At 38.0% G+C, this 24,345-nt stretch overlaps 1 protein-coding gene across 6 annotated transcripts in view; it reads right to left on the bottom strand.

Annotated features, from left to right (window-relative positions):
* FAM172A (family with sequence similarity 172 member A) overlaps nt 1-24,345 on the bottom strand; it is a 282,640-nt gene that overhangs the window by 244,687 nt on the left and 13,608 nt on the right. For 3 of the 6 annotated variants that reach the window (XM_030471057.1, XM_030471056.1, XM_030471054.1), the window contains exons 2-4: nt 14,975-15,098; nt 12,528-12,629; nt 9,784-9,884 (exon numbers count right to left, since the gene is read on the bottom strand). In XM_030471057.1, coding sequence (XP_030326917.1) covers nt 9,784-9,884; nt 12,528-12,629; nt 14,975-15,080 — 309 coding nt within the window. In that variant the 5' untranslated portion in view covers nt 15,081-15,098. Of the gene's footprint in view, nt 1-9,783; nt 9,885-12,527; nt 12,630-14,385; nt 14,666-14,974; nt 15,099-24,345 lie in introns of those variants that run through there. The other 3 variants (XM_030471058.1, XM_030471059.1, XM_030471060.1) reach the window with 3 other exon arrangements.

Here is a 24,345-nt window from a genome sequence, read left to right as displayed (position 1 = left end):
TTAAAAAGTTGTTTCAGCAAAAATAATAAAAAAAGGCAAACACATTTTTTGAAAAATTTCAGATCACCTGTAACCATCAATCTTGGTACGTTTAATGGCACAGAGGAAATTGAGCATCAAACCCCTGATGACCAGGCAGTAAGAATGCTTAGCACTTCCCAAGTAACTTCATTTAAAGATTTCTTCTGGTTACCTGTCCTGATTTTTTTTTTCTTTTGCTTGAACCTCCTGTGTTCCTACAATCTTCATAAACTATGAGTAATTTCCTTCTTTCATTCATGTCATTACCTTCAGATGGCACAACCAACTAGAATAACACTACCTTTGTTCTTGTTGTATCAACATTGTATGAAAATACTTTTCCATTTTTCATTTAAGTTTATATTTTTTGTATTTTTTTTAACCAATGTCATGGAATTAAAAGTACATAAAATATCCAAAAAGGTCTCTCACTTAGAACTACAGCTTACAGAGGACAAACACCCCTTTTTCTTACATTTAGTATTTCCGCCCCCTCCCTTACCTAAACATTAGCTTTAAGGACTACCGTACCAAAATTCTTATGAGTTTGTGATGAAGGCACATGTCTAAGCATGAATATTCATCACATCTAAAACCAAGTTCAGGTTACAGAACCTAATAAAACCAGTTCCAAATAAATTTTACACATTTATTTGGACTTCTGTGTGCAACTCTCATATGCATTCTGACTGGGATGGATATGTCAGGTTTTACCTTAGAAAAACCCCACTTAGAATATAGCCATATATAGTGGAAAAAATGACAGAAGCTGAATTCCTGAATCTAGAAATGAAAAACATTTTTGCATACTTTTTCTATCCTGTGTTATGGAGTGTAAGATCTAAGGTGAAGTAAGAGAAAGTTACCATAACATCTATATAATTTACACTGCTGGAAACAAGGCAAAAACATATGCACAGTTCCCCCCACCCTCAGTTAATTCAGTCGAAAGAGAAAAATTCCGTTTTTCTCCTCAAGGATCTTTCATATCTTATTAGCAACAACATACTTAGCTTATCACTTAAGAGAGGAATTCAAGGATTTAACAGATATACCGGGAAGAGTTAAGAGGTGCAACCACCCAAAAAACAGAAGAGGCGAATCTGGAAACCCTGAACGTGAGAAGGAATTGACACTATTTGTAGAGAAGCATGATGCTTCCCTGAATCACTACAGACAGGACAACGCATGAGCTAGGATGAATAACTATGCATAAAGCCTCTCAAAATCCTAGGTAACCAACCTATTGAACTGATATTCCTGAACAGTCGTAACTGCATCTCACAGCTTCAGGCTCGCTAACTGGGTATTTCTGCTGCAGCGATCAACAGAGGATAACAGATATCAAAATTCAGTTGTGACTGAGTTAATGAATTGAGCAGCTGGAGCATCTTACAGTAATTTTAGGTTGTTTGCACAGAGAGAAATACAACGGTCTATTGATTTATAATTGAATTTTTTTCCTTTCAAATTATTCCTATTAAAGACTGACACAGCTGATACAGCTTTATTAAAAAATATCACTATTCTGCTGAATTTCAATAAAAGTATTCCCAGAAAACTGAAAGATATAAGTCTCTTGTTGAAAACACAGAAAGTGTTAAATTCTTTATCTTGGGAAAGCTGAAAATCCTATCAGAGAACTAACTCTTCCGGAGTTCTGCAACGGAGGTGAAATAAACATATTTTAAAAGAGCTGCTTGATGAAGGCAGTAATCTACATAACTCTGGTTTTCAAAAACTCCTGCTGAAACAGTAGGAAAATACTTTGCCTTTCATTTCAACTTCTAATATCACTGATGGAAACAAGAACTGAACGTTCACAAGACAGAGGTGAAACAACTCATTTCATCACATATGCTGATTTGTGTTCTGCTTAAGCACTACTTAAATACACGTTTTTCTAGTCACCTCGTTGACAAAAAACATTTTTTTTTTCACCACTCTAACAAAAAATAAGCCAACTATATCCCATCTTACTTCCTTGCTGAGAACACTCTGCTGATTTTGGATTTCACTCCAAATTAATCATTTCATCTAAGAAGGAATGATTAATGATGATAATTCAATTTCATTCTGCTGTGCAGTAAATCTTGGGTTTTTTTCCTAGAAAGGATAAAGAAAGGAATGGATGTATTTAGATAAAGGTGGATTAGTTGTATTTTTAATTTCAGCTACATGAAAATGGTTGGTACAAAAGTTTATTAAGAACTGAGAGTCTAAACTTTTGCATATAAACCCAGGATGGCAAGAATGGTTCTAATTGAACTAAAGATGCTGAAGGTTTTATTTTTAAAAAGCTCATGATTAACTCATTGAAACACTCCCCCTACTCCAATTTTTGTCTTCTTTTTAACAATTAGTACCATTCTTTGAATTGCAGCAACTTGCAAGTGCTTTATAAACAACCATCTGCCTTATTGTATCTTCTCTGCTTTTCACTGTTTATCAATTTAAAAATGTAAAACACATTTATCAACACATTTATCAACAATGTAACAAATTCCCATCTGGGTTTATGAGATGCTCATCATTTCTTTCAAGAATCATGCTAACAATAATTATGAAACTATCTCTGAACCTTTCGAGTACTGTCATGTTACAGTGATGAACCAACCTACTGCCAATTGCTGCCTACAAACTAGAAGAGTTCACTGAAGCACATCTGACATAATCATTCCAGCAAAAAGTCTTCACAAACAGCAGATTTTGAAAGCGGATTTAGCATATGCAAATGAATATATTGCATGCAACAAAGATTCATATTTAAATTTAAATTTCCTTAGGTACTATTAAGTAGTCTTCATTCTTTGCTGTTTGTCCAGCCACTTCACTCACCAAAAAGAAATGGTGAAGATAAACAGACTTTAAAAGCTGAAATCTTTCTAAAATTCTGAAGACAGCACACATGTATGATTTAGATTTTTTTTTTTTTTTTTTGTGCTGCTCGTACTAGAATTTTCTTTTTGTTATCAAAAGCATTGGTTCAAAAATGAGTGAAGTAAAAGGACTGGAATGTTATGGAAGCATATTACTTACGGCTTAGGAACTACTACGAGAGAGAAATCCAATATCCTGCCACATTTTCAGGTGCTTTACCTAGTTTCCTTAGCCTTCCCTGTCATATTTCCATTTCACATGTACCTATTTCAAATTGAAAATAATCAAATTAGTATGAAAAAAACCCTGTAACCAATAAGGCATGGATTCCTAAAGAACTGCATTTATAATTGACACTGGTGTCCAAAATGTGATAGGTGTCATTTAAGCTCTTCCTCCAGCTGGTACATTCAAAAGTGTCTATTCCACATGGATTCTTCTCTGTCTAATAAGAAATGAGATCACACTTTAATTCATTTTAAAGATACTGCCCAATCTCTCTCCCCCTCAGCTATTTTTGTCCAAAAAGTACAACTCTAAATGTTTTTGTGACATTTCCTCCACTGTAAAGTTTTCCTAAAGCAAAAATCTTCTGCAAGATTCATTAGTAGATGGGGCATGACGTGCCCATAAATAGCACTACCAAATTGCTTTCAAAGAGACCACCCAAAATGGTATCTAACCACTTCCAAAATAACGTTGGGGAAATATTTAATCTAGATGTTTTCACTCTACCTTTAAAACAGGACATAAATTTAGGAAGCATTTGTAAGGTTCTCAGTGAGGATTTTTACTATCCCCATGAAAGTTTATACTTACTTGACTGTAATACAAGACATTGAAAAAATTCAGTTCACACATGCTCAGCATGCACCTGTTAAGTATTTGGCATCTAATTTCTTTGAACAGAACACCCTCTTCAACAGCCCTACCCAAGCAAGCATCTCATGAAAGCAAACGTCCATGAACCTGCCTACATACCACATCACTACCAATTTACTTTGTCCTCTCAATAAGATATTTTTTTCCAACCCCTAAATAATTAAGAGCAAATACATAATAATGTCAAGGTACATAAACACAATTTTGCTTAATTCACCGTGTGCAGCACATAGTTTATTACATTAAAGTCTTGCTAGCCAGAGAAAATCTGGAATGTTTAATGGTAAACTGTCTGTGCAAAGAAACGGAAACTAAAGTGTAAGGATTTCTACTAATCATCTGCAAATTTTATTTGGAACTTGATCCTGCAGCCCTTATTCACAAGATCAGACCTATTGAGTTTATTCACATGAGCTTCGGCTGCAAGATTGGACCTTAAGTACTATCAGGTGCACGTGCAGCCTATCATCAGATTTTGGGTTATTCATGTAAGAAGCTATCTTTTCAAATGCAGACTACTTAATGCTTCCTTCTTCATTAACTTACATGTCCTCTTCTGCTGCTCTATGCTTTCATTTGTGCTATGTAAATAGCTTCTTTCTCTCAGTCATCCAAACAAATAATGCTCTTTGCAACCAAGGAGGAAATTAGTAGCAGGTGAACGCTTAGTTTTTAAATTATGTTGAGACCAAGCTGTTCTTTAACTTAAAGGAGATCTGGAACAAAAAATATCCCATTTTACTACTTAGCAATCTTAATTATGGGTTGTCATTGTCATAATTCTACATACTTATTTCCCCCACACACTCCCTTCCCTCCCCCCAAAATATTAACCTTGGTTGTTAATCTAACTTTCTTATAAGCTGGACCCAACATTGTGCACATACTTTAAAGCAGTTTATTTAGTGGGAAAAAACTTATTTGAGGACATAAAATTAACTCTACCTTATCATAAACGAAACGTGTGGAATTTCTGACTTAGGTGTTTTATTTCTTTGCTTTCTGTACCTATCCTACATAAATATAAAGTATTTTCTTGTGCTATGGTTTGGCAAGTGTAAAAAGTAACCACGGTTGTTCTGCTATCAGCTTATATGCTTCTGCAGGTCAGACGCCTGCAATGACAACGGATGGTGTACACTAGTCCTTGAATAGGACCACTGTAGAGGCATTTATATGACGGTCCACATTATTATCTACATATTTACGAATCTCATTTGACTTACATAAAGTCATGGGTAGTCAATCAAACTGTTAGTATAAGTCTCTTCATTAGCGATGGCACTCAGAAAAGCATCCTCAAAAATTACATGGCCTCCAAGCAATCACCAAATTATTATTACCCATATAGTGGGTACAGTGCTAGAGCTGTAAGAGGCATGGAGAGGGACAGACAGTAACTGATGGTAGGGATATTCCGGTTACTGTACAAGCGTAGAAGGAAAATGTCAATATTTTTCATATGAAAAATATCACTATCAACACAACACATCTGACTGGCAAAATGCAAGGTAGAATCCCAGCAACAGATTTTAGTCATTTTTTTTTTATAATTTCCATCTAATTTCTAAGTCATGATGAACCAGGGGCTGAAGCTGACTGCTGGCAATTTCAATAGTGATAATATCAATTGAAAGTGCAGCACAGACAATAAACACAGACATCTATTTAAAATGCATGGAGGCATACATCATCTGAGCCTAATCTGGAGTTTAACCTAGAAACCACATCTCCATAACTCCTGGCCAGAAAAAAATAATTAAATAAAAATTCAACCTTGAACTGAATGGTACGTCTGCAACGACTGAACTGTTGTCACAAAATTGTTCTCAATCGTACTTCAAACTTGCCACATGGATTAATCAGCAGTTAGAAGCAGCTGCAACACCATGTTCTGTGCACTTCTGTTGCCATTTTAATTTTTAAAAAGCAAATGGAGAGGCTCTCCACAAAATTCAATGCTGCAAAAGCAATGACTGAACCAGAATCACAAAATTATGAACAGTTCACTAAATTGTCTATTAGGAGCACATATCAAGAGGCTGCAGAACAAATTGTGTGCCTGAAATAACAGATCAATGAATGAAGAATAAAGAGATACAAGAAGTGGAGACATTGACGAACCATTGTAATTTGTGAAGAATCAATTTCCATACAGCCAGAGTAATGGCAGAACATCACAGATAGTGCATTCATGACTTTTAACAGCAAAAAATCCTGGGTTACTGAACAGAAATTTATTAATGATTCAAAAAAGAGAGAATGATGCTGTGACATGAGGCCAGGAAGTACACCCACTTCTTAAAATTAGTAAAACACAATAAAAGGAGCCCAGAATATATACATACGGAAGAAAAAAAAAAGTTGCCTTCAGCAGGATGAGTATATCTTTTAAAACTTAGAAAACCAGCATAAAATGACTGCACTGACAATAGAAACATCAAATACATAAATCACTTTTGCCTGATGACCCAAGTCTAGCTACCTTATCATCTCACTGTATGTCCAGCTATATAAATGTTCAGCCACAAATATATATTAGGGAACTCCTAAAGCCAAAGGATGATGTTTCAAAGCAAAGGCTGAAGGCCAGATTTTACTGTATCGCCTTATGAATTATAAGAGCTGCTGCTTCTCAAGCTACCACATTTGCTAAACATGTTACACTAGACAACAAAATGGCAAATCAGAGGGTAATATACTGCTTCTGTACTATTCAACATCTACATCAGTGATCCACCAGTCTATAGCACAACAGAAGGTTTTATCTATGTAAACAAATGCCAAGGGTCTTGCTGGCTGACGTCCCCTGCATTCTCAGATAACTATATAAACACTCACAGCACCAAAAATAGACAATAGAGCATTTATAAATTTGTGGCATATTGAAGGAACTGTGTAGTATCAAGCACCTAGCAGACAACAGAGTGAAACACAGGTGAGTTTCTTCTTTCTCTAAAAATACAAAACAAATACACAACTTAGAACAATTCACTCTGTCAGATTCCTGACCTCAAACCTTTCCTTTCACTTACCAATATAAACAGTGTGCATTTTCAAAGATCACTCAAACCTGAACATGGAGAATTGCTATAATTAAGGTAAAACGCACAAGGAACAGTACAGATGTAAGGCACCCACTCCATGAACACACCCACCTCCTTGTTAACCAAAAATCATAAAAGTCATTCATACTACAAGTTGAAGCTGTGGCACTTGCTATTCAGATGTCCAGAATAAGGAATTTCATGATGTTGCCAAACATGTACAAGAAGGTGAGGTGACACAAGTATCTACATGGAGATACACTAATCTTTGTAGTTGTGTCTCATTCCATTCATTTATCTGAAAAATAGGGGTATTTGAATAATACAGGCACATACAAGGGTCTGCACACAACGAGCCCGGAACAGGTGCTAATCTGTTTTCTGTTGAGAGAAATGTGTATCAAGTAACTTAGACAATGCAAAGATTGAGCAATTGCACATTTTTTTGAAAAAACACAGTTGAGATGAAAGGATGTGAGAAGCAGCAGCAGCAGCCCCCATTGCTTCCTCCCTGCCACAGTTCTTGCAGGAACAAGGAGGAGGAGGAGGAGATAAAAACGAAGGTTCTTCAATCTCTGGTAAGAAAGATCTGGCAGGACAAAGCAGTGCTGAACAGCTGGGCAGCTCTAGCACAGCAGAGAGCCCTGCATGAAACAGAAGGGCTGAGCGAGGACACAGCACCAGAGCGCTGCTCAGTAGAGGTTAAGGACTGACAGCGTGCTATTTGTGTTGATCCAGACGGGCAGAGATCTCTGCTGTGCGCTCCCTTCTGGACTCTGCATGCTCTGTGCCTGCAGAAGGTCCCAGAGCCTATCTTGCTACTATGAGAAAAGGCCATGTAATTAGATACTTCTTCAAACTAACAAAGGCACTCTTGGCAGCACGAGAAACTATGTGAAACCATTTTGTGATAACTTTAACTACGTACTTATTTATCCATTCAAGAAACTCAACCAAGATGCTTTACATTGTTTACTTTGCAACAGTGTAGGACTGGCTATCACTTCAGGCATTAGTTTTCTTTTACTTTTCAGTACACAATTACACTGGCTGGGGGTCACAAGACACTGGGAGGGGGCACAGCTGGGACAGCTGACTCCAAGTGACCCAATGCATATTCCATGCCATACAGTGTCGTGCGCAGAAATGAAAGCTGGGGAAAAGAGGGTAAAAGAGGGACATATGCAGTTATCTTCCAACATGGACCGGTTGAAGAAAGCCCAGAGGAGGCGACGGAGATGCTGCGAGGGCTGGAGCAGCTCTGCTCTGGAGACAGGCTGAGAGAGCTGGGCTGGTTCAGCCTGCAGAAGAGAAGGCTCCTTGAGGGGAGACCTTAGAGCAGCTCCAGTGCCTAAAGGGGCTACAAGAAAGCTGGAGAAGGGCTTTGGACAAGGGCCTATAGGGACAGGACAAGGGGGAATGGCTTTAACCTGACAGAGGGGAGATTGAGATGAGATCTTAGGAAGTTCTTCCCTGTGAGGGTGGTGAGGCCCTGGCACAGGTTGCCCAGAGAAGCTGTGGTTGCCCCATCCCTGGCAGTGTTCAAGGCCAGGTTGGACAGGGCTTGGAGCAACTCGGTCTAGTGGAAAGTGTCCCTGCCCATCGCAGGGAGGTTGGAAGTAGATGAGCTTTAAAGGTCCTTCCAACTCAAACCAGACTGTGATTATATGAATAAGGTTTTTTATCTTCCGAAATGACCACTATGCATGAAGAAGCCCTGCTTTCCTGGATATGGCTAGCCATTTGCCTGCTGACAGGAAGAAGTGAATTAATTCTTTGCTTTACTTGTGCACACAGCTTTTGCTTTACCTATTAAACTGCATCTCGGCCCACAGATTTTCTCCAGTACGTCAGCTCATGAATTGTCTCACTTTTAGCCTTCTGATTCTCTCCATCCCACAGTGGGAGACTGAGCAGGTGACTGTGCGGAGCTGCTCTGCCCAATGGGGTTAAACCTCAGACAAAATGCCTAAACATGCACAATCAAACATATCTCTGAATAGCCTCAATTACTGTAACAGAAAGCGTAAGTGTAGAATAAATGCATTTAATCCTTTCTAAAAGAGTAACACTAACCAAAGCAGACAAGCCATAAGGCAAAGGCAGCTCCTGAATGACATGCCATGATGATTCTATGATTCTAACATCACATAGTCTCTAAAAGAAAGACCTTATTTTGTTCACAGAACTGTGCATCCCCTTTCTCCAAAAGCCACTCTGACCTGAGCAGCATTACTACCTAAAGGATGTTCTTTCTGTGGGGCAGGGTAGGCTGTGACAGTGCAAGGAAGATCGCAGCATATACTGCTCTGCATTCACTGAGATCAGTTGCCTTTCTTCTCAAGCCAATGTTCTCACTCCTGTATTACAGAAAACATGGCGCTGAAATTAAAGTCATTTTAACATAGAAAAGAAACTAACGTCCACTACTTTTATAGCTACTACGTCCACAGCACCCTTACAAAAAACCTAAGAAGTACCAGTAGGATCCAAACTCTAATATATCAATAAATATTTAATCAATTAATCCTCAGATCTCTACTTAATTAACCTAGGTCCTGGTATCACCCGGTAACATGAGAAAACCAGCCAATGCATTTATCTTCAGCTAGAGGGTAAAATGCCAGTTTTGTATCCAGTGCTTCACTGGGAGAAGAAAATACTGCACTGTATAATATTCTCCAATTTGTGTAATCTAGATGATATTCTATTTTGAACATATATTAAAGTCAAATTGTAGTATAAATCACATCTTAAGCTATACAGCAAATAATGGAAATTACTGTTAGAGCGTTAGCACGCAATAAATCCTGAAATACCTTCTGTTAAATGAATGCAGCCTCACTAAATCTTTATTGACACACATAAAAGTATCACTTCTACAGAGGAACGCTACAAAACCCACAGCACTCCAATATATATCTGCATGCATACACACACATTATTTATATACCTCTCCAAGTGCTTCATAGCGCTTTTGGTTCCATCTATGTAAATCTTCTCGATAATTAAAGACAAATGGCTCCCCAGTTTTTATGTGTCTTAACTGCCCTTCTGCAAAAGAAACAAAATCATTACATTTTAGTAACTTCTTCATTAGAAGTAAGATATATTTAATTGCTAAAAATTTTAAAAGAAGTCTACATCTAAAAATTGGGCTATTATGAATTCCTTCTCATTTCTGGTTACAGTATTTTTGAAGGAAAACAATTGTAGCATAACTACAAAATGCATTCCCCTTGAATGGTATATATTGCTAAATAAAGCTAAACGTAAGTGATGACAGTGAAATTACATGCGAATATCAAATGCCAAAATGCTCTGCAAGAAATATTTATGTCTCAACTGCTATGGATTAACAGTGAAATGTAAACATTAGCGGTTAATACTTGATTTGTGGTGTCAATTAGGTGACCAAATTGTAGCTACAAATGCCCTACTTCAAAACCGACTGAATTTATAAGGAAATGTGAGTACAAAATGGGCTGGAGGCTGGAAGGAAAGGCAACATTTTTTTTCAAGATTAACAACATTCTAAATTAATCTGAAAAAAAGCACATGCACAGTTAACATAAGTATCTTAACTCCTAGGCACAGTGAAATCAAGACCTCTTACATCCAGGGTACACCAAGATTACAACACTCGAATAAAGCAGAATGCTTGATCAGAGCAAAACCACATGCTATTCTGAGATTCCAGTGTAACTTTCTGTAGTAGGCCTTGTTTATAGCAAAAGTTTACTATCATACCCAACCACAGATTATGACATGGGCTGAGTTAAAATAACAGCAATAATAAAATGGCAACCAATAGGAAGCAAACTGTGGAAAATAGGTATCTCACCAGTAATGTTTCAGCTAATTAGACAAAACACAAGTTATGATCTCAAAGCACCACAAATAAATGTAAATCAAAGAAACATTAAAAGCAGGGAGGGATATGTGTGAGTATCTCCTCTGAAAGCTGAAATGTCTGCATGATGAAAGTAAGGTTTCTTAGCAAAATGTTTCCTCTTGAATAGGAAGAAATTACTAACTTAGTTCACACCGCTTCAGGACCTTTAGGTTTTGATTCTTGATGTTTTAAATCAAGTATTTAAGATATGACATTTGTAATAGTCATGCTTATCTGCTTATTTGACATTTTTTCCAGTCTTGTCTTATCTCACATACTAGACACCAGGGAAACATTTCTCCCCAATCTCATATCCCTGTCTCAGGTCCAAATATCCTTCTTCTCATATTTTCGTCATAATTCTACCTTCAGCTGTTCCTTCTCAGCTACTTACTCTTCAAGTATGCCATTCACTAGTACATGAAGTGGCTCTTTCCACAAGTAAAGTGAAGCAAATACCCAGTATATATTTTTCTTTAGCTTTCAGGAACCCTTGCCTTCTTCAGATTCCTTAATTCTGATAAAAATCTTCCTTATTTTTCCATCATAAAAAAAAAAGCGAGATTATGACATAAGAGTACAGGACCAAACATTTGAATTAAATGTACAAAAGCAAAACAGATCTTTTTGCTTTGCTGCTCAGCAGCATGTGTAATAGGTTCTGCTGTATTCTACGGAAATCACTCAGGCTGTGAGGATAGTGATGGAATATTCAATAATATCATTCTAAAACACTGTTCTCCAAAATTCAAATTTCAGCCCTTTTTACCAGCCACATATGAACCATTAACTCTGAAGTCAGTAAGGAAGACAGTAGACATTGTGCAGATCTAAAAATAAGGAGCTGAAAAGTGACAGAGCTGAACCCCTCCCATCAAAGAAAGAGCATCACTTTTATGACACTTTTAGTCTCTAAGTACCTTCCTGTGAAAGCCATCAGGGTATTAAATAGCTAAGTGTTGCATAAATGACTATCATTTAAAGGAAAGCTCTTTTTTTTCTTTAAAAGTGGAAGATGTAAGATGGGCAGATTTAGAAACTAAAGTTTCTCTGTTCACAGAACAAGCACTGCAAAGAAGTAAAATTGTAAACGTCCCCATTTGTCCTACAGGTTTCAAACAATCTTGAAAGAGCCATTTGCTTGAGCCTGGTACCACTTTAGCTCAGAGGCTTATTTCTCAGCTGGATTTTAAAATGCATGTGCTGGAAATTATAAATACTACTAACTTATTTAACACACAGATTCAGCTAGCTGAAAGTACTCGTAGTCATCAAACGCTTAGCTGTAATGCAAAATTGTGATCCACACCGGAAGAGTAAGAGGCAGTCTATCACATCGCTCATTCTTTCTTCCATCATTATAAATAGCTGGGTTTCTACTGATATTAATAAAATAGCTGGGATAAATTATTATCTGCATAATAACTTCTTTTGTATCCATAAAAATGAATCAGTAAATAAAACATTTCTTAAATGAATGACTGCTCTTTAATTTTGCTTACTAATGCTACAGACATTACTTTCAGAATTTTTTCATATCAACACCGCTGTAACAGAAAACAGGAAGTCAGAAAGTATGCAGAGTACAACCTTACAGTATTGTATGAAAAGAGGGATTTTTGTGACAATTTTATGGAAAAAAAATTACTTAAATTTACAAGTTTGTTAACACTAAGGCTTGAAATTTTATTTTTAACTGAAAAGTGTGAAATTCTGATAGGGACTTATAAGTTATAATTAAAGTTCTGATAACCTCTCAACATTATTCTAAGTAGAACCTTTACAAAGCATATATGACTTACTTTCATTAAAAATGTACTCGAATCCTTCCAGAGTATCAGGAAATTCAAGTGGTGGCTCATCTTTTTTCATTAGTTCATCCAAATCTATTCTAGACAATAAATCTAAAAAGGGAAAAGAAAAATTACATAATGCATGCTATGCCATTTTTATTTCACTGTTATCACTGACAAACTGTGTTTGTTCAGATTTGTATATCTTAAGGGCAAAAGGACATCCTACATACTCCTAAGCATAGGACTTTGTTATGGGAAATCTCATTCCAGATTCAAAAGCTGGGCCTCATTGTCAGTGTATCTTCTTATTTATTTATTTACCTACCTATTTATCTCCAATGTTGACCAAAAAATGTCCAGGGACAGAGAAGCCACCAAAGACATACAGATTTGTTTCAATGATTCATTGCCCTCAACGTTAAAAATACACCTGTGGTACGCACCATGGTTTTAACACGAACTTATCTAGCTTCAATATAAGGTCATCGATACATTCTCATTTGCCTTCATGAAGAGCTTAGATTATCAAATGAACATCATCTCACAGGCACTTACCAGCTGTGTGATCACAACACTCCTTAACCTTCCCTTTGGTACCCAAACAGGCTAAGCTATCTGAATCCTTCCTTAAACCACCCTCCTCAAATAACTCTCAAGGTAGATAAAACCACCATCCACTTTATTGCAAGCCAGGACAATACACATCGTTTTCAGACTAGGATAGTACAACCTAGCACAGACTTCATTCAATAAAATAAGCAGTCTTTACCCTAGATTTAAGGATTCACATTTAACCAGAGGCAAACATATAGGGACATCTTTTGCTTACATCTAACTACTGCATAATTACTGCATATGCAGATAATAGTGTACAATAATCCCTTCTCTCCTCATTGTCCATCACCACACAATGCGATGATACCATTCTAACACACTGATTATTAATAAAAAATAATCAAGAAATGATTCAGCAGGATTCCACTGAAATATATTTTCTTACTTCCCTAACTTGACTGAATTAATTAAAGACCCCAAAAATATTAAGTTCAGAGTGCTACACAGACTTTGAACTATTATTGTTTCAAAAATCAAGATAGCATGTATTACCAAGGAAATGTGTATTCTAAGTATATTGTTTTATTACCTTTACCATCCAAAATCATAGCTCAAATAAAACAGTTTCAAAAGACTCATTTTCTTTAAACTTTCTTTGTTTGACATTAACTACACTTCCATCCTTTAATTACTTTAAATCATTATTTGAATACATTTCGTATCACTATTTCTGCTTAGTGTTGTCACCAGTGACAAGCCTATAGGTTACCCACATTACCTAAGATCAGTACTGGTACATTAATCCTTTGAAATTTCTACAGTGTTTAAAATGTACTGAAAATTTGTTTCAACATTTTTGAGAGTTCCTTCTCTAGCTCAATGGGAGTTCACTAGGTTGCATGAAGAAAACAACATCCTCAGAGAAAGCTTTCATTATGTGGACATTATTTATTTCTTGGACACTAATCCTAATGAAGATCAAATTATCGGTAAGTATAAAATAGGAGTTATACTTTTCCCATCATGAAGAATAATTTTCTCAAAAAACATTAATTTGACAGAATTAGTAGAAGGTTTGAAAAAAACACCACACGTTTTCATCAAATGTTACACAAAAATACAGCTGTAACTGAAGAAACACCATCTACCATCACTGTATAATAGAACATATATTTCTAACGATACTTTAGTAGAAATCCGATTTTTACACTGGAGTTGCAAGGTATATTCTTCTTTTTCCTTTTGAAAGACAATTTACTGAGTAAATGTATGATGCAAGCAATTTAAATCAAATGTTTGCTTAGCTTACTTGTAGGTCTAACCAACTCTATGTACTTCCAAAATTGAAAAACACTATACAAAAGCTGTAATATAGTTATTTTTTTCCCTCAGGAAAATTACGCCGCTAAGTCACTTCAGTCCATCTATTTTTTAAAAGAATATAATACAAAGAAAACTTTATAAAATCAACATGGCAATCAATGTCCTGAAAACGTTTTCCCTGCTAACATTTTTGTCAGAGGTTTTTAAAAGCTGCGATAAGGTTCCATAATTCTAAAACAGAAGTGGCATAAAAATTAAATGATAACTCCCAGAAACTAAGAACACGAAAACACCAGTCAACTTTGTCAAAGGCTAACTATGAAAATTTAAAAATTAATGGATATCTTATTCTGTTACTCCTTACCACAGATTATTATTTTTCATATCTTGTTATGAAAATATTGATAATGGACACACCATTAGACAAAAAGCGTTAGTATAGACAGACTAATAGTCTCTTGCAGTATTGCAATTCGCAGACTCTAACCCATACATATATCAAACTATTTTCCTTTCTTTAATAACTGTTTTCTGAAATGTTAATATATATAAAGAGAAGGCAGAGAGACTCATACCCTTTAATGCAGTAGTCTTCTCTTTTTCATCTGGGCCTCCTGGCTGGAGCTGAGCCATCATTACCCAAACTGTCAACAGATTTAAAATACTGAGGTAGAGGTACATTAATCTTCAGACGACAATCTGAAAACCAACAAAAGTTGGAAATTAACAAATTTACTGACTTCTACTTCAACAGATTTCATTTGCTACTGCTTACGTTACAAGAAAACCAGAACTTGTTCCTAAAGCAAAATTTCTTGAGTATTATAAATCCCTATGATATGCAAGGTAAAATGAAAACTTTCCACTCCTTCAAAATTTATGCTGGATACTGAAGTCTCATCACACTATCCTGGATTAAGACATTTTACAGGAAGTGTGACACACACTCCATGATGAAGTTTGGTCAAAGATTCAAGCTCACAAGAAAGAACGCTAACTTCACCCTAATCCTAAAAGGACATCTAGCTAATTGATTCTTCTGTTTTGTGATTCTAATATAGTATCAGTAAATGGTAAACCTTTTAGACAAGCACCACACTTTGTAAGTCCAAAGTAGAACATACAAGAAAACCCAAAACATAAACAACAGGACTTCCACTTTCTTCATCAATTAACTCCACTTTATTGCTCTTATAGTACTGCTTAGTTTTGGTTTTAGTAAAACTAGATGGAGCACGTTTTGAACCACTGTGTTATGGGCACTGAGATGTATAAAGTAAACGTCCAGATCCAGAATAAACCTCGATATACTCGAGGTAAGAATTTACATGCAAAATATATTTATAAATTTCTCCTACTGCACAGAAGTCAACCCAGACATTCAAATCTGTAATCTCTTTCATCCTGAATCTGACACCAAGAGAACAAATGACCACATCACAATCACCGCTTCTTCCTTCTCAATAAACAGACTTCTGTGCATTGAATTCTTTTTCCCTTCACCTTTTTTTGGTTCTTCATCTGTCAGTCACTACCAATCTGTTTTATTCTTCTCCCCAATATACTTTATCATAGATGAGTTTCTATGAACTGTATCAGCAGAAAAAAAAAAAAAATAACCCACAAATAAAGTGTAATAAAGACTATTTTTCTATTGTCTTTAGAGAACACCTACTACATGAAACATTTTCTTGCAGATTAAGGAAAAAATCAGCAATTTAAGGGGGTGATAGTTATTAACTAACGAGAGGGTGGTGGTGGGGGGGATACGTTGTTTGTTCGGTTTTTTAAGCTGGAGTTGAAGAAAGCCTAAAGATCCATTCTACAAGTCAGACCTATGGGAGACTTTGACACCTTCCTCTGCAGAAAGCTGTTCAGATTAAGCTGATGTGAAATGACAGTATACTGCCAAAAGTCTTTTAAAGACACAATTTACCAAGAAAGTTCTGCTTTGATTGTGTACCATTATGTCACAGCTCAACACGATTCAGTTAAAATGTACATCTTTTGGCTAACACTTTCATCAAGTTAGCACTCATAACAAAGGTAATCAACAAAAATAACAGCAAAACCACAGAGACATTTGTTTGTATTTTCTAGCGTATAACGTAGTCAATGTAAATATTACAATGACTCAAATGACTATTCACACTCATGGATGATATTAAAGACTTTTCTCACATGCTTCCAAACAGCCCACTGACAAAACATCACCGAATACAAATTATGTCCATCATCAGTTTGTACATCTGCAGCACAAAACCATGTACATTCTAGTAAATCACCTAGAAAAGAACTAATTCATTCCAGTTAAAACTATTAGGAGTGCTAGAAAATGACAGTGATAGTGTTTTGTGATAGCCCAGATGAAAATTATTGTAGTCATACAAATTAGGCAGTCCTCCCTACACAATATTTGAAAATTCATAATTAGGTGTAGATACGTTAATGGAATTATAAAACACATACAGATGCTCAAAAACTTGTTATTACCCAAGGGAAGAAACATAAAATTTATCTGAACAGATGTACCTTGGTAAACAAACCCCCATCCCCTAACCAGATAAATCAATGCAGAAATGAAGAATCCCTGGCATTCTTGTCTCTACAATGGGTACCCTTCTTCTTCCTTAAACAGATGAAGACCCTGCCACTGACAGAAGGGTAGGTAACAGGTTCACTTGCCAAGCCAGAAGCACCAAAACAAACAATCAAACAAATAAATAAATAAATCAGAATTTAGCTTTTGGAGAGAGAATTTCCAGTTCTTTCTGACAAACTAAAAAAATGTTACAGCAGCCACTGGAGGGAGGACTTGATATTAGAATGAGGATGAAACAAGCACACAGTATTTTACACATTGTTTGTGTGAACATAGCATTTTGTGGAATCCCTCACTGGTATTTGTTTAAACGACAAATTGAAAAAATTACATGAGAGGTTGGACTTCCTTTCTTTGACAGACAGGTTCCGAATCAACTATAGTCTGATGGTGCAGAAATGAATTCCCACATGCAGGAATATGCAGTTTATTCTAGGCATCAGTTTCAAGCCCCAGTTATCTTCATACACTGACCACCCCACATAATTCTCAGATACCATCATCAAGTCTCTCACAATAAGTACAGATTATTTTCAATGCATTATTCTGTACAATTACTTGTGCAATTCTTTTAAAAACATCTTCTCTGTGATAGTTTTTAGCATTAGCTACAGGAGGCATTCTTCCTAAAAAACAAGTTACCATTTCACCTGAAGAAATACTTACAGTAATTCAGTTTATTGCCAAGAGAATGTAATTTATTTGTATGTATCTTGCTTTCCCACGTAAACTTAAGTATTCTATCACAAAATATCTTACGCATATTCTGTGCCTTTTCAACTCAATGCCCAGCAATACTTAAAATAATTTCGTAGCAGAAATATTCTGGTTTCATAGTTTCACATGAGACAACGAAGGGCTGCATCTTCATCATACCTTTATTAATGCAGCTACAGAACTGATGGATTCATGATTGCATATATTCTGACTCTGAAACAAATGCACACATACACAGATTTCAGTGAAGACTTCAATTAGTCTTCATTGTGTAAATTCAGCTTGAAATGTGACAAAAGTTGTAGTAAATAATTTGGCTCTACATTAGCAATACCTGAAATTAAGTCAATGCTACAAATGTTCCAAATAAGACTATAAATAATTGAAGTGCTAACCCACCACAAGCGCAGTGTAAGGAGAAAACACAAAAATACTTTCAAACAGTACAAGTCCATCAAGGCTATCTGGATGTAATCTGAACAGGAGTTATCAGAATCCTTTTATTGCACTGCTTCATTACAATACATAGAATCATAGAATCATAGAATAGTAAGGGTTGGAAAGGACCTTAAGATCATCTAGTTCCAACCCCCCTGCCATGGGCAGGGACACCTTGCCCTAAACCACGTGGTCCAAGGCTCTGTCCAACCTGGCCTTGAACACCGCCAGGGATGGAGCATCCACAACCTCCCTGGGCAACCCATTCCAGTGCTTCACCACCCTCACTGTAAAGAACTTCTTCCTTATATCTAATCTAAACTTCCCCTGTTTAAGTTTGAACCCATTACCCCTTGTCCTACCACTACAGTCCCTAAGGAAGAGTCCCTCCCCAGCATCCTTATAGACCCCCTTCAGATACTGGAAGGCTGCTATGAGGTCTCCATGCAGCCTTCTCTTCTCCAGGCTGAACAGCCCCAACTCTCTCAGCCTGTCTTCATACGGGAGGTGCTCCAGCCCTCTTCTCATCCTCGTGGCCCTCCTCTAGACTCGCTCCAACAGCTCCATGTCCTTTTTATGTGGAGGACACCAGAACTGTACGCAGTACTCCAAGTGAGGTCTCACAAGAGCAGAGTAGAGGGGCAGGATCACCTCCTTCAACCTGCTGGTCACGCTTCTTTTGATGCAGCCCAGAATATGGTTGGCTTTCTGGGCTGCAAGCGCACACTGCCGGCTCATGTTAAGCTTCTCGTCAACCAACACCCCCAAGTCCTTCTCTGCAGGGCTGCTCTGAATCTCTTCTCCGCCCAGCCTGTAGCAGTGCCTGGGATTGCCCCGACCCAGGTGTAGGACCTTACACTTGGCTTGGTTAAACTTCATAAGGTTGGCATCGGCCCACCTCACAAGCGTGTCAAGGTCCCTCTGGATGGCATCCCTTCCCTCCAGTGTATCAACCAAACCACATAGCTTGGTGTCGTCGGCAAACTTGCTGAGGGTGCACTCAATCCCAATGCCCATGTCACCAACAAAGATGTTGAACAGGACCGGTCCCAACACCGATCCCTGAGGGACACCACTCCTTACAGGTTTCCAACTGGACATCGAGCCATTTATCACAACTCTTTGCGTGCGGCCATCGAACCAGTTATTTATCCACCGAGTGGTCCATCTATCAAATTGATGTCTCTCCAATTTAGAGACAAGGATGTCGTGCGGGACAGTGTCGAACGCTTTGCACAAGTCCAGGTAGATGACGTCAACTGCTCTGCCCCTGTCCATCAGTTCCGTGGCTCCATCATAGAAGGCTACCAAATTGGTGAGGCAGGATTTCCCCTTAGTGAAGCCATGTTGGCTGTCACCAACCACCTCGTTGTTTTTCATGTGCCTTAGCATGTTTTCCAGGAGAAACTGTTCCAAGATTTTGCCAGGCACAGAGGGGAGACTGACTGGTCTGTAGTTCCCTGGGTCTTCTATCTTCCCCTTCTTGAAAACGGGGGTTATATTTCCCTTCTTCCAGTCATCGGGAACTTCACCTGACTGCCAGGATTTTTTAAATATGATGGGCAGTGGTTTAGCAACTTCATTCGCCAGCTCCTTCAGGACCCATGGATGGATTTCATCAGGTCCCATGGACTTGTGCACGTTCAGGTTCTTAAGATGGTCTCGAACCTGATCCGCTCCTACAGTGGGCCTAAGGTCTTCATTTTCACAGTCCCTGCATTTGCTTTCCAAGACTTTCATGGTGTGGTCAGAGCATTTGCTGGTGAAGATGGAGGCAAAGAAGTCATTAAGAACCTCAGCCTTCTCCAAAACCATGGTAGCCAGTTCTCCTGATAGCTTCTGGAGAGGGCCTACATTGTCCCTAGTCTGTCTTTTATTTGCTATCTATCTATAGAATCCTTTCCTGTTATCTTTCACATCCCTTGCCAAACTTAATTCTAGCTGAGCCTTAGCTTTCCTAACCTGGTCCCTAGCTTCTTGGGCAATGCTCCTATATTCTTCCCAGGCTGCCTGTCCTCGCTTCCACCTTCTATAAGCTTCTTTTTTCCCTCTAAGTTTCCTCAGCAGTTCCTTGTCCATCCATGGAGGGCTCCTGGCCCTCCTGCTGCACTTTCTTCTAGTCGGGATGCAACACTCTTGAGCACGTAGCAGGTGATCCTTGAATATCGACCAGCAGTCTTGGGCCCCCCTGCCCTCTAGGACTGTATCCTATGAAACCTTACTAAGGAGGTTCCTGAAGAGGCCAAAGTCTGCTTTCTTGAAGTCCAGGGCAGTGAATACAGTTGAATTAGAGCCCTGTTCTTTGTAAACTGACATGCCAAGCAAGCTAGGGACAAGTATGGGTTAGATGTGTGCAAGGAGGCTGCTGACTGAGACCCAGTTTTCCTCCTAAGAGATGGCTGGGTTACAGTTTGGCTCTAGTCTCTTCTCTGTATTGGCTCAACAAAGCAAAAAATACCTACTTTAATCTTAGAAGCATTTTCTGTCTATAATTGGATTTTACCTATTCCTGCTTTTACGGCTCCACAGATGACATCAGTAACAACTACATCAATTAAGGTCCTACCTCTCCTCTCTTCCCTCCGCTTATAAGACCCTATCTTCAGCTGCTTATAGGTTTGCCAAATTTTAGCTCTGAAAGCCAATTACTTCCAGTCTGCTTTAGACTAAACTTTAGATGAGGTTTTGAAAAGTTCAGCTAAAATGTCTTGTATATCAAGAAGGTTCAGAGAGAGTATCTTCTGCTCAGTTCTGCTGATGTTAATGAGCAGCTACAGCATCTCCTTGTTGCAGAGATCAGAAATTTAGCCAGAGGATCGGCTTACCGGTGTGTGCCTCTTGCTGCTTCTCTTAAAGCCTGCACAGATCTGCCCAAGTTAAAATTGCTTTTTGCACACATTTACTATGGACTTATTAAATCAGAATTTCCAGAAAATGTACGTATTTGCCTAAAGCATGCTCCATACAGCTGCAAAAAGCCAGAGGGTAGATGAGCAGGAAAGGAGTAATAGATGCTAGAAGAGCAAGATCTTTAACCACTAGAATACAAAGATCCCAAAATCCCTCAATCACAGTACACCTTCACATTCTATCAAATGGTGGTGGAACTTGCTGATAAGGTACATGACAGTACAGGTTGATTTGCACAGCAGTCTACCTTTCAGTGCTATTCACCCTGTAAGCTGAAAAAGCAGAGGACTACAAGCTATATACACTGGACTATGAGCTATATGCATTAGCATCCCAACCATGTCAGCAACTAAGTTGTTTACACAAGGCAGAGTCAGCACGATTCCACACAATGATATTCTAATTATTTCAGTTTCATTTTCTTGAAATGCTGGAAATTACTTTCATAAACTTATGCATGTAAACATGATCCAATAAATGTCAAAATAATAGAAAGAGGGAGTACGACCTCAAATCAGCCTCTGAGAGGTGTACAACAGGATGGTCTTATCAACTAAACACGAGGTTCAAAATGATCATTCAGAATTCTTCTGTAGTAGCAACAGCTTTGAATACATGCACTGGTTTTGTCTGGGATGCAGTTTGCTTCACAGTAGCTGTTATGGGGCTGTGCTTTGGATTTGTGAAGAAAACAGTGTTGGTAGCACTGGGATGTTTTAGTTATTAGTGCTCACACGAAATCAAGGTCTTTTCTGCTTGTCACCATGTCCCACCAGCAAGGAGGCTGGGGATGCACAAAAAGCTGGGAGGGGGCACAGCCAGGACAGCTGACCTCAACTGACCCATGGGATATTCTGTGCCAGATACTGTCATGCTCAGCAATAAAAGAGCTGTTTGTCTTCCCAAGACACCGTTACACGTGATGGAGCCCAGCTTTCCTAGGGATAGCTGAACACCTGCAATTCCTTATTTTGCTTTGCTTGCTTTCGCACAGCTTTTGCTTTAACTATTCCACTGTCTTTATCTCAACCCACGAGTATCCTTGCTTTCACCCTTCTGATTCTCTCCACCATCCCAATGTACAGAGAATGAGCAAGCAGATGTAGGGGGCTGCTCACAACACACATACAACTAAACCACAACAACACACAATACAATACTCTCTTAAATCTGCAGAATATCAATAATTAAGTGTATGGATAGCCCTACTTCTGTCGAGGCAGATGGATAGTTATCTGACAAATCAGGCAAGCAACTCTGGGGACAGAAAAAGTGAAGGCAGGAGAATGCTGCATGCAGAACGCTGCATAGAGAACTCAATTTACAATTTTCAGATGTTCTTATGGAATATTACTCAATTCCTGAAAACCAAAATGTTTTTAGATTTTTGTATATTCTTCTTATATTTCTTTTTTTATATTTAACTTTTCTTTTTGTATATTTCCCAGGCATTCAGCCTGAATGATTTCTTTCAATGCTCAGAACTACAGACCGGTGGATTCCTGTCTTAAGAAGAACTCTAAAGAACCTTCCCCAGATTTGCGAATCTCAGCAGCCAAAATAAGTGTACGCTGATAAGTAGGACATTAATTTCAAGATGCCTTTCACCACCACCTTCTTCGAAGTGTGGTAATAATCCTCCACAAACAACAAATGCTAGGGAAAATTCAAGGAATTAATGCTTATGAAGAACTAATGGTTCTCTGCAATTAAAGCCTCAGAAAATGCCCATGTAACATGCCATATACAGTGCAAGATTTGTATTGTGTTGTTCCATTAATGGTCGGGGCTACATCTCAGCTGATGAGGACAAAAAAGAAATGTTGAAGCAATATAATTATTTTGAAAACATTTCAGATTTGTGTCAAGTGCTCTTTAATTACAGAATCAGATATTCCTGTCAGTATATGTTGCAAGGATAAGTCACAAGGACTTGGCACAATATTACTTCATAACATACCTGAAACTGCCCTGTGATTGTTTATAAAAAAAACCCTGGTTTGGATGACATTTTAAGATTACTCTACTAGACTGTTGGTTTTAACGAGATTCTGGCTTGAAAGATGGGATAGAGAAGACTGACTCTCAGTAGCTTCATCTCTGTACATACTAAGCGGTTACAGGACAAAGCCAGAATTTTTAATCGTCTTCTCTCAAGCAATCCCATGGGTGAGAGAAAAAGGCCTCTGAGCACAATAAAACTCGAAGACTATTAAAAGAGGCTTCTCTTAGGAGAGACACCAAAGTAATTTGCAGGACGGCCACAGAAGAAGAGAGAAAGAGAGAGACTGGAAAACTCTAGGGAAATGCTTCCTGCTTAGTCTACCATCAAAAGCTGCTAAAAAACCCTAGACATATGCATATGTCTCTAGTACTTTAAAACCACTTATTTTTTTCTCTCCCCTTTTGCTCTGAAGTAACAGTATGACTTTCAGAAGGGCTGTCTGCCATTAACTGAAGACTCCTAAAAAGAAGACAGACAAATCAGGTGGAAATGCAGTTACCCCACGTCTGCAGCCCAGCTTCTCATAGACAGCAAGGTATTTCTAACTCTACTCCAGGCTCCATGCTAAGGAGGTGCACAAAAAGAGACTAGAGAAAGCTAAGAGGCACCCAGCTTTCTGTGACATGCCTGTTTCCTCCAACACCTTCCAGAATGTGCACAGGCAAAGAATAAATATCAACAGTCCACTACTCTGCGCCTAACGCAGACCCTCTGATGACACAGAAATATCTGTAACAGATGGATGCTATGCAGAATCAAATCATGTACAACTGAAATGAGCATGCAGGGCTACTGAAATCATCCGTTCGTCACCAAAATACCTTATTTCAGAATCAGACTAAAAGGCCCCAAATTCCTATAGAGTCCCTACCTCCTCTCTGCAGCAGCATCTGCCTCAAGAAATCTGCCTTACAGCTCTGCCCATAGCTTTTCCTGCTGTAGGACACCTGTCTCTTCGATTTTATAATTTCTCCCAGCTTTACTAGTATAGTATCTCAAATGTCTTTGCTCTACCCTCTACTTGAAGGGCAGCACATGCTATCTGACCAGCTGAACCAAGAAACATTGCTTCATTTCAACTAGCTGACAAGCAAAGCAAATAGCCCTGTGAAACACATGCAGTCCACAGATTTGCTTCTGCTGATTGTCATAAAGCAGCACTACATTACTATATATATATATTTCTACATAAACAATGTGAATAATGTAAACACATCCTTTTAGCTCAATATTTAAATTAACTTGATCTTAAAATTCTGACTGCATCGCAATTG

The sequence above is a fragment of the Strigops habroptila genome, chromosome Z (genome assembly GCF_004027225.2).
Source record: "Strigops habroptila isolate Jane chromosome Z, bStrHab1.2.pri, whole genome shotgun sequence".
In the NCBI taxonomy this organism is placed as follows: domain Eukaryota; kingdom Metazoa; phylum Chordata; class Aves; order Psittaciformes; family Psittacidae; genus Strigops; species Strigops habroptila.
This window is presented reverse-complemented; position numbering and strand designations above follow the sequence as displayed.